The sequence below is a fragment of the Nicotiana attenuata genome, unplaced genomic scaffold, assembly GCF_001879085.1.
Source record: "Nicotiana attenuata strain UT unplaced genomic scaffold, NIATTr2, whole genome shotgun sequence".
Classification (NCBI taxonomy): Eukaryota; Viridiplantae; Streptophyta; class Magnoliopsida; order Solanales; family Solanaceae; genus Nicotiana; species Nicotiana attenuata.
The window spans coordinates 78,446-97,487 of record NW_017673090.1 but is presented as its reverse complement, the minus strand read 5'-3'; the positions used below and the strand labels follow the sequence as shown (position 1 = coordinate 97,487).

General features: G+C 39.5%; 1 protein-coding gene across 1 annotated transcript; it reads right to left on the bottom strand.

The window, feature by feature from the left end:
* Nucleotides 1–905: 905 nt before the first annotated feature.
* Nucleotides 906–15,392, bottom strand: LOC109215425. The gene is made up of 5 exons (XM_019379489.1): nucleotides 15,002–15,392; nucleotides 4,408–4,750; nucleotides 4,219–4,287; nucleotides 2,769–2,907; nucleotides 906–2,253 (listed from the first exon to the last, which is right to left on the bottom strand). The coding sequence occupies exons 1-5, from the start codon at nucleotides 15,072–15,074 to the stop codon at nucleotides 1,120–1,122; spliced, it is 1,758 nt and encodes a 585-aa protein (XP_019235034.1). The 5' UTR covers nucleotides 15,075–15,392; the 3' UTR covers nucleotides 906–1,119.
* Between the last annotated feature and the right edge of the window lie 3,650 nt (nucleotides 15,393–19,042).

Sequence of the window (19,042 nt, the reverse complement as noted above, 5' to 3'; positions counted from 1 at the left end):
AACTAACTGCTGCGTCGTGGGTGAGTTAGGCTTTACAAATTGCCAAGTTTTGAGATAAACTATATGAATAAGTGGAGTCACAAAAATCTTTTCTTTTTGTACTTGCCTTGATATTATCTTACAAAATATTAGAGTTCTGTACTTCTATTACGAAAAATTGTTATTTTAAGAAGTACCGATACCCAAAATTTTAAAAATTATTTGAAAATTTGTCCTTCTTCCATCTTTCCTTAGGGAAGGCACGGTTATCTCTTGAATTTTATACACCACATATTCAACGCATTTGCTCAGCTCTATTCTTATGGCTGCAAATGTTAGATATTGAGCCTAAAATTCACAAGGCATGGTATAGAGTATATAAAACAAGAGTGCTACTTAACATATAAATCAAGCTAAGTTGCACAAACAACTTTTTTTTAGCTGTACAACCAGCTCGATATGTCGTGAAGCCATCACACAAGGATGCTGTCGTGACCTCGAAATGCATTGTCAATTAACTCAAACTGACTAGATGAAAAGATCTCCATTAGTTTACGACTTAATGAATTCACACCTCATATAAAACAGTTCTATAAACCAAGTATCTTCCTTAACCAGACATATTGCAAATCTAGCGGGGAGAGTTACTAGTCTTGACTCTTGAGATCAGCTTTCTGAGGCTCTTCGTCATACATCCAGCTTCACATCTAACCCAAACATCCAACTATTCCGTCCAATTTGATTTCCTGAATCACCCCTAGGATTAGCAATGGTATCACTTGGTAGAGCACCTTGGGGCCTAATGTTCAGTGTTTTGGACTTGCCCCAAGTCTTCAAGTGTTGCATCGATGGACACTTTGGAGTCCATCGATAGATTTGGGAGAAAAATTGAGATTTTTATTTCTCAAAATCAAAAATAAAACAGATTTAGGAGAATGAAAGAATAATGTCCATCTTGGAGAATGAAAGATTGAATTCTACAATATTCATGTATGTTTTTCACATTATATCTCTCAAAATTTACAATATTTTTATAGCTCTATTTTTTATTAGCCGAATTCCCACACCCATATCCATATCCGGATCCGCACCCCCGAATCCGATACTCGGGTCGGGTACCCGCACCCAAGTCCGAGCAACTTAGGGCCTTAGTGCATTAGATGCTTGTGAAGTACCGGCTCCCCAATTACCTCCTTGAGTGTTTTGATTCCAACCTTGATTGTTTAGCCATTGTTGGGGTGGTCGCCACTGAGATTGGGATGGACGACCACCTTGATAATTACCCCTTTGATTCATGCCACCTTCGTAGTTTCCAACATAATTCGCTTCCTCCTCTGGAGAATGATGGCAATGCTCTTGGGTTGTCACTCCTTGCACTGCACAATGAGCACACACATTGGGTAAAGAATTAATAAACTGTCCCCTTGTGGCATCAACCACATTGACCTTCTTGACCCCCATCTCGGCAAGTTGTTTGGAAATAAGCCCCACTTGAGTCACAAGTTGCGCCATGGTGTCATCCCTTGCCATTTGACTTGCCGTACTTGCTGTGGGAGTGTCCTCCCTCTCCCATGTATGCCATGCATGAGCATTATCCGAAATCCTATCTAATATGACTCTCGCATCTTGAACCGAGAGATTCATGATAGCTCCATTTGCTGCATTATCCGCCACGGACCTTGTAACTTTATCCAAAGCCAAGTAGAAGGTTTCCAAAAGTAATTGATCGGGACACCCATGATTAGGACATTTCTTTATGCAAAGCTTGTACCTGTCCCATGCTTCATGCAATGATTCATGCGGTTTCTGCTTGAATTGAAGAATATCCATTCTCAATTCAGCTGTCCTAGCGGGAGGAAAGTACTTTGCAAGGAATACCTTTGTTAACTCTCCCCAAGTATAGATAGACATGGCTGGAAGATTATCCAACCAATCTGAAGCCTCCCCTTGAAGTGAGAAAGGGAATAAACGTAACCGAAGAGCATCCTCAGAAACGTCATACTGATGTTGAAGCGCGCATACTGCGAGAAAATTCCGCAAATGACGATACGGATCCTCATGGTGAAGCCCACCAAATAGACGTTCGTCCTTCAAAATTTCTAACAAAACTGGATTCAAGCTAAAACTGGCAGCCCCAATGCGTGGTGGTACAATAGCACTCATGTAACCATCCATTTGGGATTGTCCTTGCTGATTAAGTTGCTCATTCTGCTCATGCCTACCTTGAAACATGAGTGGGTTGGGATTTGGAGGTAGTGCACCCAAGATTGGTACCTTGAAAAGAAGCACAAGAAAACAAAGTTAACAAGCAAGTAGTAGCACTCGGATCCAGGGAAGTCAACTAAAAGACAATAGCAATTATTTAAGCGTTATCAGCACCCAAATAAGAAGAGATCAAACACCAGCTTAATTTGGTCATTTGATAGTGGATTCTACCATTAATATGACACAGTATAGATCAACATGACTTAACACGAAACTCAGTTATCAAACAAAACATGGAACTCTGGTGCAAGAACAATACTCATTGTTCTCCGTCCTCAGGGATGAAGAATAACCTTTTTGAGAAAAGGAAAGTCGAATCGACGTTAGGCACCACTAAGTCTTTTAGGATGAAGCATATACTACATTAGATATCACTTTGACTAAACATACATACCATCATTCAAGCCCCCCCCCCCCCCCCCCCCGAAAGAGCAAAAGGCCACTGACTGGAGATACAATATCCCTAAATAGTCATAAAGACAGTCATATCAACGGCTAACAAGACTAAGCAACAGGCCTTTTACCTTTAGCTCACGAGATGGTGAAACATGGACTGTATTCAGAGGTTGTGCCGCATCGTGTTCTGATGAACAGTCAGAACACAAGAAATAGTCTAATTTCTTGGCTTCTTCAATCGTCATTCCCATACAAGAGGGATGGAACCTGCAATAAATTGTACATAAAATAAATAAAGATCCTCTTAGTCATTGTCATAGTGATTGAACAATCATCACACAGACGGTTGGTTTAACAAACTTGATGGCCAACTCAGGCCTTGCTAGCATTCAGGACCCTGAAGAGTGCCGCAGACTTTCACTCAATACCAGTAAATGACATTACAGACACATAAGGATCTTATATTTCCTCTGGACAGTCGACACTAATGAAGTCTGCTATTCCTTTTTAGGTTCTATAGAAAATTTAATCTGATACCACCTTTTGCATCTTGAGATCTAACTGCATCCCATATCGAAAATTCATCCCTTTAGGAATGAATCGAGATACAAAAAACACACACGCAGAATTACAAGTATTGCACACACGCAGAATTACAAGAATTGCACACACGCACACAATTTTAGATTGATCATCATTTTCTTAATTATATTATATAGGCAAAGACAAAACTTCATGTAAGAACTAAGGAATAACTACAGATAAAGACCTACTTTTCTTTACCATGCGAGAACTTTCGGGAACAAAGAAGGCCTATCTTATAGCTTCCCACAGAAGTCCTAAAACAGTAACAACATTGCATTTTGTTTCAATAATACTTACTCATGTATCTTCTTCTACTTTTTTTTCTTCGATACCAGAGAAATAAGGAATGCTTGAACTAACAGGAAGAAGTAATATTTCGCTAATTCCCGGTATTCATTGAAGACTTTGTCCATACCCCTGCTAATTCTTTTTCTAATACTAAGACCGCATATCAGTACTCATTAGTAGGCAAAAGCCCTTCACTTCAAAACAATCAATCAAAGTGGGTGCCATCCGGGCACCGCTTTTTTCCTGGTTCTCAACTAGGTCTTGCCCCCTCGTGGTAAACAAGAATTTACAAAATGCTCATCCTGTACATCTCCTCATCAATTTGTGCATGAGCTTGTAGGCTATGTCTCGCTTACCCTCTTTAGTAAAGAACTAGAGATTACCCCTCTGGGCTTCCATCCTTCCAACTTAAATACCAAACTTCGTCTACGGCAGGGTTCGAACCCATGATGTACGCCTCACTCAACACATCAGGTGCTATGTCCATACCACTGAACGATTGCCTTTGGAACTACTCACATATCTTCTAAAAGAAAAACCAATATGACATACATAGTTCAATAAAGAAACAATAATTATAACAACAATAACGACAAAAATATATCTACATTCGTTAAAGAAAAGAGGCAATGCAAGTTCTACAAAGTTGATAGTGACACGCATTCAATAGTGATACACGTTATTAAAAAATCAGTGTATGCATACCAGTCTTTGCATTCTTCACACTGTACCATGAGATCGTCTGGGTTATAGGGCATCTTACACTTGCAATACCTTCAAAATCAACACATCCAAATATATCCAAATCAACGTAAGTATACAGTACAAGCTTACCATTCCAACCACCAAAATTAACCACTTTCAACTTTCACAACAAAGCAATGAGAAACTCACACAGTAACACGGTCAAGAGTAAACTCTCCTGTGGCAGCTTCGTACTCAAACCTACAGAAGTAATCCTTAGGGCCCATGTTCTCCAATTTGGTGTAGTTCTTGAATGAGTGCACTTTGCATTTTCCTTCAATAGCGTGTGCACTCTGCACATCATAGTGATCTGACAAAAACAGCTCCTTTGTCCCGGGGAACTGTTTGCAACCACCAGCAACCTCCTCAGGACGGTAGTACCATTGTACTCGTACCTTCACACTGTTTTGATGGTCAGCCTCAATATTCTCTACTCTTGCCACATACGGTGGCTTATCAGAATCTGATGGTCTCATTAACACACAATCACCAGCTGAGAGAGAAAAGGAGGGGATTTAAGTCAAAGCTCCGACTATCAAACACTTATTCCACCACAAAGAGGGGGAAAAAGCGCGAGTCCAAAACTTAATTAATAATTTTTTGAACATAAAATACATTTTTGATGTTAAAAAAAAAAGATACAATAATGGGTATTTCGCAGTTTTATACTGCGAATTGGCTTAACGGATTTTTTGCCGTTAAGGCATTTCGCAGTTTTAAAAAAAATTAATTTTTTATGACATTTCGTAGTACAGTACTGCGAATTACAATTCGTTGTACTGAACTATGAATTGCCCTAATAAAAACGGGTCGTCTTCTTCCCACAGACAACGATCTCCATTAAAAAATCAAACTCAAAGTTTTCTGGTCCCCCACCCCGCCTACATTTAAAAAAAAAAAACTTTCGGCCCCATCCGTCCCATAAAGAGCAAGAAGTGTAGGTCCCACACACAAAAGAAGTTTTGGATTGCGTGTTTCGGGTGCAAAAATTCGATTTCAATAATATTTACATCGAGGTATTTCAATTTAGTTTATGTCGAAACTCATATAATCATGCATTAGTATTGTTTAGTATGTTTCCATGTGAATTTTTGTTATCTTAGTGTTTAATTTTGTTTCTTTTATATACCCGGTTTGATTTATTTGATATCCGAATTTATGTTATGTTTGTGACAAAAAATGCTACTTGATTGTTTGTGTTAAATAATATTATTTATTTTGTTTATTTGTATTGTTGATGTTATGTTCATATTGTATAGCCTTATAACGTAGTAAAATATAGTGTCTTTTAGCGAAGTAAAATATAAAGCCTTTTAGCGAAGTAAAATGTAGAGCCTTTTAGCGTAGTAAAATGTAGAGCCTTTTAGCGTAGAAATTGAGACTTATAATAATTAAGAATTATTCGGTGGTACCGGGCGTCAAAAATCAAGCCTGGAACCCATACATAACTTCTATCTCCAATTTCAAAAATCATACTTAATTTAATTTATTAAGTTAATAAAAATCTAAAACTGGAGAAATTGAGACTTATAATAATTAAGAATTATTCGGTGGCACCGGGCGTCAAAAATCAAGCCTGGAACCCATACATAACTATTATCTCCAATTTCAAAAATCATACTTAATTTAATTTATTACACTAACACAAACAATTAATTTTGTTTAAATTATAGTAGACGACATGGCGTTTCCTCCGCCTGCGCATCCTGGACCTGCCGAGGATCAGCTACTAGTGCTGCAGGGCGACCATAGGTCATCCTATGTTTGGGAGGGACAGCTAGCGATGCAGCCTCTCCGCCCCAGGAGGCCTGATGATTTGTGGGAGTTTATTGCGGAGCATCGTTTCCATCTGCGCGTAGTAGAGATCCTCCAGACTTCGGGATTATATACCATTTTTCAGCTTGGACGGATGCAGCTTGATTGGTCGCTCATCACGTCCTTGGTAGAGCGGTGGCGACCGGAGACGCATACATTTCACTTGCCCACTGGAGAGGCTACTATCACGCTGCAGGATGTCCAGGTTTTATATGGACTGCGCGTAGAGGGGCGCGCCTTCGCACTGCCCCACCACTGGAGAGGGATGACACGTGCACAGTTGGCGGACATGATGGGGCAGTTGACTGGTTCGAGACCGCAGGGTGACCGGGGTGGCAGTCGCGTGGCTTTATCATTCATTAGAGATCAGATGGCGGTATTGCACCCAGATATTACCCACGAGACAGAGCATCTTTGGATTCAGCGGTACACTCGGTTGGCGTTGCTCCTGCTTTTCGGGTGTGTCTTGTTTCCGGACACCTCGGGGAACAAAGTGAGTATGCGCTTTCTTCATTGTCTTGAGCAGCTGGATGAGCTACCCCAGTACAGCTGGGGTGCTACTGTTCTGGCGTATCTCTATAGGAGCATGTGCCGCGCGAGCGTAGGTCCAGCGGTTGATATATGTGGTTTTCTGCCCCTCCTTCAGGTGCAAAAAATTTCCGAATACATTGTTTGTTACCCCAAATTCTATATCGTGAAATGACTCATAAATTTACATCAACATTTTATCTTAGGTTTGGGCCTGGCAGCGGATCATGCCGTTGCAGCCACCTCTACCAGTACTTCCGCCCGGTCAGGATTATCCGTTTCTCCCTCTAGCTATCAGGTGGATTCTCCGGCGTGGGAACTACCGAGGGACGGATGCTCACCATAATCTCCCCCTTCTTAGGGATGTGTTAGATATGTTGGTGGACGGACAGGTAAATATGTACCTATACTTGGTTGTTTTAAATTGAGTTGTGTTTTGCGTACTCATTTTTATGTTACTATTGGTAGTTCATCTGGACGCCATACAGCATCGAGTTGCTTGGTCACCTACCCGCTTGTTGCTCAGTCGACCGGTTGATTTGGAGCACCTCCGTCCCGTTGATCTTCTGGGATTTTGTTGAGTATCATGCCACGGAGCGTGTGCTTCGACAGTTTGGCCGTCCTCAGGCTATACCGAGGGAGCCTGGATGGGAGCCTACTCACTATCAGCGGGACGACCGTTCGAACATGGACCGACAGTATGTTGGGTGGCTACAGCAGCAGATAGCTTATTGGGAGGACCGAGCTGAGCGCATCCCGCTACCACCTACAGTTTTCCAGGAGGCCTCTATTCAGCTGTATGATGGGTGGTACCGCCGCCATACCCGATTGATGATCGGGAACCCCGTGCATGTACTTGGCGAGCGCTACAGACCGTACGCCGGGAGGCATGAGGCACTGGTATGTTTTTGTGACTTATTAATATCTTATAATTGTGATATAGAGTTATTTAATTACTATTTGAAATGTTTCACAGGCTATTGGGCTTCATCGCATCTACCAGTCGGGACAGGAGATGCAGCAGCGTTCGGACATCCCTGAAGTGGTTGAGTATGGCCGGGAGATGGCCCAGATGGCTCGTCTGACACTGTTGCAGGCGAGAGATGCCGAGAGGTTAGACCATGAGCCTCAGTATGTGGCTCCAGGGGCCTACCAGAGGGGTAGGCCAGTCCCACGAGCCAGGGGTAGGGCACCAGCGAGGGGACCCCCACCAGGCAGGGCTGCCCCACGGGGTCGCAGGGGACGGCGAGGAGGTGGCCAGCAAGGGGGCGTTGAGGTACCTGTCGACCCACCTGCCGATGCACATGACGAGGAGTTCGGAGTTGGGGGCTTTGGAGATGACCAGCAGGGTTATATCCCTCATGCAGATGAGCCTTCCAGCAGCATGCCTTCATATAGCCTTCAGCTATCTTTGCCAGCATCGCAGGTCACCCCGTCAGGAGCATTGTCGATCATGGGTACATTCGACGGGGATGTAGATCAGTACTTCGCATGCACATCTACCGCAGCTGAGGGTCGGCCTGCCCGGGACGTGGATGGCGGGCGCAGGTTGAGTTATCCATCGTCCCCGGCAGTTCATGCGGTATGTTTGTATGACTTTAATATTTCAATTTGTTTTCTTTTCCTTAAATCGCTGCCATTAATTAATTGTAACTTTCTTATGCAGTCTTCGTCTCAGCCCATCTTTGAGGACACTACATGCGGTGATGAGCACACCATCGATACATATACCCAGGAGGTCGACGAGACCATGGTGAGAAAATATTTTCTTACTTAAAATAATAGTACATTCTGTAGGTTAAGATAATAATACATTTTCATAAAATAATACATTCATACATGCTAAGATTACTTCTTGTTTTGTAGGTTACTCACGGCCCGACGGCCTATTCTTCCGACCCTGCCAGTTGTGGTGTTGATGCTGCTGCACATCCTCACATAAAGAGGCGGCTTGATGATGATGATCCAGATAGTGTGCCCGGGCGACAGGGGATGCGACTTAGGCCAGCAGCAGCACTGAAGCACACAGGCTGCGGCACTCACTGATTTGCTTATGTATTAAATTTGTGTAAATAGTGCTTTATGTAAATAATAGTAACAACTATCTTTTGACAACAATTTTATTTTAATTGCGTTTGAACAGCAATTTTACTTAAACAATACAACTCAAACACAAACCTTACAAACCTAACACATAAACAAACAGTACAACTAATGAAAGCACTTGACACAACAGAAACATGAAGATACACTACAACACACAACACGTAAATGTCATCGCTTAGTTACGACCGCCTAGTATTCTCTCCTTAATCCTCTCGAGCTTTCTTTCCAATTTCTTTTTCTCTTCTTCCACCTCCTTGATCTTCGCCTTCAACTCTTCAATTTCTTGTTTCGATTGGCGCTGTCTGTCCCACTGCCCATTACACACATCTTGAAGATGATACACCTGGTCTTTGTAGTATTCCTGCTGACATGGTTCATCAACCCATACCTTAAAATTGCATATAGGTACGTCGGGTTGCCTATAAAACTTGTTCATGCACGCCCAGTAGCGGCGTCCAGCTTCTTCCCATTCATCGTACATCATGCTTTTGTTTCCACATTCGCACTTTGGGCAACGAAAGGGTCGTACAGACATTTCTTAAAGAGAAGTTTGGTTTTATGGAAAATCTCGATTATAGGTTCTTTTGAAGCGTAGAAAATAACTCGAACGTGCTTGTTATTTATAGGCAAGATATCAAATAGATCGTAGTATTATACTGCGAATTACAAACATGACAACTCCACAAAACGTAGTATTATACTACGAATTACATAGACATGACAACTCCACGAAACAGGGTTTTCACATGCTTTTCAGCTTTTTCAGAACGAAATGACAACTCAATAAAACGTAGTATTGGAGTACGAATTACTTATTAAATTTCTCTGACACAAATTCGCAGTATTCAACATGCTTTTCAGCTTTTTCAGAACGAAATGACAACTCCGTAAAACGTAGTATAATACTGCGAATTACATATTAGACAACTCCACAAAACGTAGTATTATACTGCGAATTACATATTAAATTTCTCTGACATGAAACAGGTTTTTCACATGGTTTTCGACATAACATTTTAAATTTCCACATGACAGCTTTAGACTTGCATATTTCGACATATTTTTTATTGAAACAGAATTTGAACAAGAAACATAATTTGAACATGAATTTTATTAGAAAATGAAACACAAATACAAAAGCGGGAAATCTAAAGATACATGACAGTACAACTGCTACAAACACATGACAATGGAAACATGAAAATACATTACTACGGTTATTAAAAATAAGCTACTATTTAATCACGATCGTGTCTTACAATTCGCTCCAACAACTCGAGTTGCTCTTCCAGGTTTTTTTTCTCTTCTTCTGCCTCGTTGAGTTTGGCCTTCAACGCCTCAAGTTCTTCATTGGTTCGACGCTCGCTCTCCGCTTGGCTATGACATAAACAATGAAGCTCATAAATTCTTTCTTTGTAGCGCTTTTGCTTACATGGTTCGTCCATCCAAACCTCAAAGTCACATGTAGGCTTGCCGGGTAACTCCTCGAGCTTGTTCTTACATGCCCAGTAGCGGCGTGCACCTTCTGGATACCATTTGAACAAACTGCATTTTTCTCCGCAGTAGCACCTTGGGACATAAACGTTTTGTGCAGACATTTCTTATAGAGAAACTTTGGTTATTGTTAAGCGAAGAATATAAGTACCATGCAACCGTTATTTATAGTCAAGATTTCAAACAAAAACGTAGTATAATACTGCGAATTACATAGTAAATTTCAATGACTTAAAATAGAGCTTCCACGTGCTTCTCAGCTTTTTCAGCAGGACATGTCAAATCCACAAAACGTAGTATTATACTACGAATAACATATTAAATGACCCTGACACGAAACAGGGTTTTCACATGCTTCTCAGCTTTTTCAAAATAAAGGACTAGGGGTATGCTTGATAGTTGGGTACATTGGACGAACTTGCACCAGGATTACCACCGCCACGCCCACCACCTGAAGGACACTTACGACGGTCATGTCCAGTTTGAGAGCATATGCCACATTTATGCGCATAAACGGACTCACCAACATCTATTTGGTTCCGTATACGCGTTCTCTTTTGCACTTTCAGCTTGCGCAAATAGTCCTTGTTACATACCAACTTAAAAGGTTCCGGCGGCCAATAATACTCAGCACCTAATGGATGCAACTTCCCATTATACGTGTCTACGTATGCTGCAACACTGTATTGCCTATCAATGTAGTTTGTTGCCCCATATCCAACTTGTTGAAAGCACTTCAATGCATGTGGTAGATGGTCCATTTCCCACATGAACATAACCTTCTATTTTCATTCACCGTCTGTAGATTATTCCCACGGTGTCCGTTGATAGCGGTTTTAACTTCAAAAACACCCCGTTCATGATCATACTGAAGAAATGAATGCCACTGTGCCCGCCTCCTGTACCTTTCAAATCTTGTCATGGGTATTGGCATAAATTCAACACCCCTGTCCATCAATGACGATGCAGCTGCATGCCTTTCAACAAACCTCTCTGCACTCTGTTTGAAAGTCATGCGGACCATGGCAGTGACAGGCAGTCCACGGGCAAACTTCAACAAGCCGTTGAATGACTCCGACACGTTTGTAGTGAGGGCTTCCCATCGTCTGCCGCCATCAGCATGCAATGTCCACATTTGAGGGTCATGTTGCATCAACCAAGTATAGGCTCGTGGTTCTATCTGCCGGATCGCTTCCATGCGCCTCGTGAATTTACACTGCTGGTGCTCAGTTGCAGCCATCCACATTAAGTCATGCAACGCCTTGTCAGGAAATTTCTTCTGGAAATTGGCCTTCAGGTGCCTCACACAGTAACGGTGGTATGCATATGGTTCCTGCCATTCAGGCAAGTGACGTACAGAACTTAAAATACCACCATGTCGATCAGATATTAGACAAATACCTGAACGCTGTTTGACAACGTGCTGCTTCAAGTGGTTCAAGAACTGCGTCCACGTCTCTTCACTTTCGTTGGCACAAATGGCAAAAGCTAGTGGAAATATTTGTCCGTTGGCATCTACAGCAACTGCAGTCAAAAGCTTAATATCATACTTTCCATAGACATGAGTACCGTCTATGGAAATTACAGGACGGCAATGCACAAAACCATCAATTGCTGGTTTAAATGACCAAAATACATAGTTGAATATATATTCCGGTCTGTCCGGACTTCGCTCACGCCTCCATTCAACAACAGTCCCGGGGTTAAAGTGTTGCAGTGCAGCCATGTACCTGGGCAGATTTGAAAAAAGACTTATCCCAGTCGCCATAAATAAGTTCAAAGGCACGTTTGCGACCGAGATATGCCTTTCTTTTGGTTATAGTACAACCATACTCCTGGTGGACGGCTGTAATACACTCTTTAATCTTGAACCTAATGGACACTTCCAAAAATGGAATCAAGACAAGGGAAATCAAGTCCACATCCAAGTTGAAGTGATTCTCATTGAATGTGTCCATTTCATATCTGTGCTCGCTAATAAATTTACCCACTTTCCACAAACCTGATTTCTTCTTTGTGGCACGCAGCATCCAGTGACAACCCATAAACCACCTACGACATACAGCCTTGTATTTCTCCGTAGTTGACTCACTTACCGTCATCTCATGACACTCCCTTATACTGTAGATTTTTACAGCCCTAACTAGGCGAGCTTTATCGGAGAAATACATGCCCTTTGTAAGAACAGCTGGTCTAGATTCATCCCACATCACTGACCGTAATTCTTCATCATCCCTTGTTAGGGCATCAACGTTAGGCATGCTTGGCAAATTATCAAGGTAGGGAATATTTCGCTCATGAAATGGCACGTGGGACTCATACACTCTTGGTCTAGCGGGAGGTGGAGGAACATGCTCCCTAGTCAGCTCAGGTTCAACATTCACTTCCTCCTCCTCATCATCACCCTCATCATGGAAGGGTGTCTCATCCCCAGACTCATCCGCATTGTTGTCATAATGACTATCATCCTCCTGACTCTGCGCATCTGCCAAATCACGAGCAAAAACATCGTCTATGGGCAACTGTGTGAGGCCAGGAGCTTCAAGAAGCTCGTTTTCACTTGCACAAAACGAACAAAAACCTAAGTTACCAAATACTCAGGAAAAATACTTTAGATATCGCTATATCACTTTACTTACAAATCGTATTGTCTTGACGTTTCATGATGGATATTTTCAGGTTGGTGATAACTCCCAGATGGACCACCGTGGTCCAATACTCCAGACCTACGCAGATTCCAACTAGGGGCGAGGTCATAACTTGAAAAATTCAAATCCGGACGGTACCCCCTATAAAAAATATGAGTGTTAATACAAATCCAATTAAAACATGAAAAAAAAAATCGCTAAAACGTAGTAAAATTGAAGTTTACCAGTCGTCTTGTTGATTATATAAAGTGGAAACATTATTTTCTGGCTGCTCATTCGCCTGTGGTGACAAGTTTAAATCAAGACAAGCTCTTTCATCTCCAATCTGTCCGGCAAACGCTGCTCCAGAATAACCACCCGATGACTGGGGGTTATCCCTATTATGCACGCCCTCATTACTAGGAACGTCTTCCACCTTGACGTACATTTCCAATAATTTTATTACAATAAATTCCCTGTATTCATCCGGAATCCGCAAAAAATCTCTAAGAGTTTCATCATCCTCGATGTTAAACTCAGAATAATAAGCAAACCCCTGCGGAGTCACTGAATAAGGAAATCTACCGGTTACTTTAAGGCTAACCGAACGCCTCCGCTCACTCATCTTTTTACGTAGCAACGATACCAATGTATCGTACTCCATATTAAGCGGCAATTTAACATGACACTGAGGAGGTGAGCTATACCTCACAGAGTTATTCTCCACCACAATCTCACCCCCCCCCCCCCCCAATACAGTGAAACCCTTATTTTTGGCACTTCAGACATTGTAAAAAATTGATTGATAAGGAGAAGAGAGAATAAACGTATGTTTGAAGTTTAAGTGTTGAATGAATTTTTATAAAATTGAAGCGCCTATAAATAAGGCAAGTCCGACCCTGGGGTGTACAATTTTTCAAAGTAATTCGCAGTATTATACTGCGTTTTATGTATTTGAATTATTGTTATGTCAGTTAATTATTGGTGGGGCCTAAAATCAGCCTATTTCGCAGTACTGTACTACGAAATGTCATAAAAAATTATTTTTTTTAATATTTCGCAGTTTTATACTGCGAAATGCCTTAACGGCAAAAAATCCGTTAAGCCAATTCGCAGTATAGAACTGCGAAATACCCATTATTGTATCTTTTTTTTTTTTAACATCAAAAATGTATTTTATGTTCAAAAAATTATTAATTAAGTTTTGGACTCGAAAAAGCGCTGCAAGTGTAAAGAAAAAGAATGCACCAAATCTCATCAAAATTCTTAGCGGGCATATCTACGTGAACCTTCTTTTGTTCTTTTTTGAGTTTTTCTTTCCTTTTCATTGAGACTGGATAATTTAAAAAGACAAAACTTGATGAACTGCAACAGAATTCATGACGAAAAATATACTATATGGTCGATTTCTACTCGGTAAAGACATAATGAAAAAGGCGTTATTCCAATGAACCATAGGAGAACACTTGAAATCAATCAAATACTCTGCAATACCAAATTACTTGCACTCGACGGCATAAATCCAGAGGCAGACGTAGAGTACTAAAGAGGAAACCAGTAGCTTTGGCTCACACCCTGTATATGTGCAGGATCGGATCTATAATATAGTTTATTGGTTTGGCAAAAATCAATAGCTTTAGCACAAACCCATAATTTGTGTTAAAACACCCATTTAATAAGTATAAATAATCTATCCCGAACCCAGTAAGTTATCCTGTCCTAGAATTCAGAACCCATAAACTTAAAATCCTAGATCGGCCTCTGTATATATGTTAACAATCTACTAAATCTGTACAAATAATTAATTTCGAACCCAGTAAATCAAATGAGTTGTGGTAGAATCCCGAACTCAAAATCCTCCTTTGAAAGTCAGATTACATAATATCATTACAACTATGGTATTATCGTGCTTAGGACCATCTATACTAGCAAGCAGCTGCATCCACATGCACACAACAAATCATGAAAAATAACTTGAATAAATAGATTAATTAAATACATCCAACTATCCAAGCGCGCGCGCACACACACACAAACACACCACACACACAAACATACACACAAAAACAGGCACGCGCACACACACACACAAAAGCAGGCACACATGCAGGCGCGCACACACACAGAGACACACACAAAGACACCCGTAGAAGAGAAGGAGAAAGTATTATTACGTCTTACGACTTTGTTGGTGCCATTTATAGTGTAAGAAGCAATGTCCCGCTTCTCCGATTTCGTCTTGCCCATCAAGTTCCTTCCACTCAGGTCAGCGAAGCTCAGTACCCACAGTAAAAGGACCAGAAACTTCTAGAAGAAAATCTTCCCTTTTCTTTTCAGAATGAGTGTATCAATGGGGAAATTCTGGGTAATGACGACTGTAATGGGAAATTGGGGTCGAGAATACAGCCAAAAGAGCGTTAATTTCATGATGCTTGAAAAGGTCCAAATATGCCCTTCTAGTATAGGAAATTGTGCATATATGTCCTTTGTTAATTCTTTAGCCCATATATGTCCTTATCGTCACATAATTGGTCCATATATGTCCTTACCGTCATATAGTTGGTCTATATATGCACTTTTCAAAACGGATTCCACCCAACCTAATTAGCTCTTTCTTTAATTGTATTAAAATATATTATAAACACTATCTCCATTTTATTAGTACTTTTTTTTTTCTTTACCTTTCTCTTTTCTTTCTTCTTTTTTCTTTTCTTTTCTTTTCTTTTCTTCCTTTTTCTTTCTCCCATATCCGATTTCCTCCATTACCGATATCTTCTCCATTTCCGTCACCAATTTCACATGATTTTATTCCTAAAAATCAAACCTACACCACCAAAATCTTCCAAGCGAGACGGCCCTGTTCTTTATAATTTCAAATATAATCATTTGAAGTTTTGGTTGCCAAAGCTACCGGGCAAACTAAACTTCAAACAATTTGGAATCAACCAAAACTTTATACATATTTTTACATAAAGCTCAGTCAATTGAATTCGGGCATAATAACTAAACTTCAACCAAACCTACTCCTACTTTCAGATTGATGCTGGAAACAAATAACAATTTTTAAAAAACAAAATTATTTGAAAAAATGTAATAGGTGCGTGACTTACACTACCTTCCAGAAAATTGGTGTTGGTCACAATAGATGATACTTATACCACTTCAAACAAATATAGGGGGAGTTATAGAACCCCTGCAAGGAGAAAAATTATGTATTATCGCAATATTTATGTTTATGATATTACGAGTACTGTACGTAGTAAATAATACATAATAAATTGATAAATAAAAAATATTGTGTGGACTAACATCATATGCTCATTAAAATTTGTAGTTATTTCACATTTGTCTTGGACAAGTTATCATATTTAAAACCGTAAATACTAAAATGAGTTACACGTATACTATTTTTCAAATCGATAATTAAACAAGTAAATACTATCGATAAATATTAGGTTGGTAAATGATATTGTCAAACTTGCAATCAAGTATCACCAAACACATTCGAATGATGATTAGCTTATCTTATTGTTCTGTAGTTTATTATACCAAAACAAGAGGTTGTTAGTCACTCAAAACTGACGTCGCTTGAAGTAAATATATATATTAATAGAGATTTTATTTTCCTTTTCAGGAAAAACATAAAAATCTTAATTTAACTAAAAATAAAAAAATAAAATAAAAGAGAGAGAAATATCAATTCTTACATATTCCTATAATCTCCAACTTTTTTTGAGATATTCATAACATTTGATATTGGTGCACATGGTCGGAATAAGAACCGTCTAAAACTCTCTCACTAAAGAAAACCTACTCGTCATGCAAGAATACAACCTAGTTCATCTAATTCCCCCCAAACCGCCGGACATTGCTAGTGATCAAACTACAACAAAAGCAGCCATATCTATCCCAAGTTTTAAAGAAAAATTAGTAGAGGGTGAACATAATGCTTCAATTAACATGCTCACTGACTCAAGTGTGCATTTCACATCTCACTTTTAAAACAACTGGCAAAACAACCAATTGTTCCCGGTCAATAAGGACCGACAAGTTGAACTATCTCAAGAGGATTTTCAGCGAATCTATCAACCATGGAGATTTTCGGCCACCATCAAACTTCAAGGGAGAAGAATTCAACACCACCTCCTCAAAAGAAAGATACAAGAACTATGGAAAATTAAGGAAAACTTTCCTCTAATTGACTTAGGGTCTGACTACTGCATCACTAAATTCAACAATGAAGAAAGCATGTTGAGAGCCTTACACTATGGCCCTTGGTTCGTATTTGGTCACTTCTTGTCAGTCCAAAAATGGGAACCAAATTTTGAAGCATCAGAAGCAAAAGTCTCTCAAACAACTGTTTGGGTGCGTTTGCCTCAACTCTGGATCCTACTCTTAATAATTTTCATTGGTTAATGTCGTAAAAAATTCCTCTTTGCAAGGCAGAAACCAAAATTACCAATGGGCAAATATTCTCCTGTTTGCCATTTGGAACCTTTGAAAAAATAGGAATAATAACGATTATAATAACCTGGACCTGGATCTTTGTGTAACACAAGTTCTCCATCAATCATGGGAATATAATTTCTTCATGGAAGGAAATCCCCTCCAGCAAACAAAAATCAAAATAGAGATTGGTTGTACTAAGCCGCTTCACAACATAGTTAAGCTTAATATAGATGGTGCTTCTTCAAAAGCAAACTTGCATGCAGGCGTAGAAGGAGCCTTAATAAATAACAAGGGTGACTGGATCATGGGCTTTTATAAATCATGTTATGCAGCATCTTCTTTGCAGGCAGAACTACTAGCACTGGAGCAAGGTCTTCAAATTGCTTTGTATATAATGTTCCCCTAACTGGAAATAGAATTGGACTCCTCAGAAATGATAAAATTATTAAATGAGGACAATGCCCTAACTAATAATACATTGCTTAGTTGCAGGTCATTAATACACCAATTGAAAGTACCAACGATCAGGCATAACTTCAGGGAGAGAAATGGTGTAGCACATCAACTAGCAAAGGAAGCCATAAACCACTTCAAGCCTACAAAATGTGTGTACCTTGCTTGTCCACCTTTTTTTGTTGAAGCTGCATTAGAAAAGGATAAGCAAGGAGTATGTTTTGGTACTAAGTTTTTACCTACCAATGTTTGTAATAGCCTACCTGCTATAAATATTAGTAATGTCCTTCGGGACTATGTGGCAATTATGTAATGCTTTTGTTTTTAAGTAATATAAGCTTCCTTTTAACGTTAAAAAAAATATTTGATATTGGTTTTCTCGAAATTTTAATTTCAACTTATTTGTTACCCCTTTTATCCCAATTTATATGATAATCTTTTTGTTTTAGTTTTTTTCTTTAAAAGAGTGATATATTTTTATATTTAGCATTAATTTACCTTTAAGTTTTTATTTTACTCTTAATGAGATGATTTATAACCACATATATTTCTAAGGTTTGTTTCACACAAATTTAAAAGTTTTTTTTTTAAACTACTTGTCTAATTAAACGCTGTCACATAAATTGAAACGGACTAGTGAAATACTTCCAACGTCAATGCTAGCATAAAATAAAATTTTTACTCCATTATAAGATTATTAATTTTGATAGAAATGTCAACCAAGTCATGAAATTTAATCTATTTTGGTTGCACGTGGAACCTTGAAGTCTAGAACTACCAACATTGCACATTGGAAAAATGTGCTCTTTCTTTACTACTGAAAAAGCTCTATACACTACTAGAAATTCGGCAAAAACCGATCAAAGTTGGTCGGTTTTCAAAATATTTTAATTTTTAATTTTTTTTACGAAACCGACCAACTTTGGTCGGTTTTCTTTGGCGCAAAAATGCGGGAAAATATTTTTGAGTCCCGCAAAATTTATTTTTCAAGAAACCGATCAACTTTGGTCTGTTTTTGCAATTAAAATAAATAAAAATTAATATTAAGAAAACCGACCAACTTTGGTCTTTAAATTCGGCCAGTCATTTTAAAAAACCGACCAACTTTGGTCAGTAATTTTATTTTTTAATAAAACCGACCAACTTTGGTCGGTTATTTCCATGCGAAAATATAATTAAAGAGTATAATAAAAAAAAGACAATCTTAAAACAAAATGCACCAATGGTCTAGTGGTAGAATAGTATCGTGCCACAATACACACCCCGGTTCGATTTCCAGACGGTGAATCTTTTGATTACATAATTAAAATACC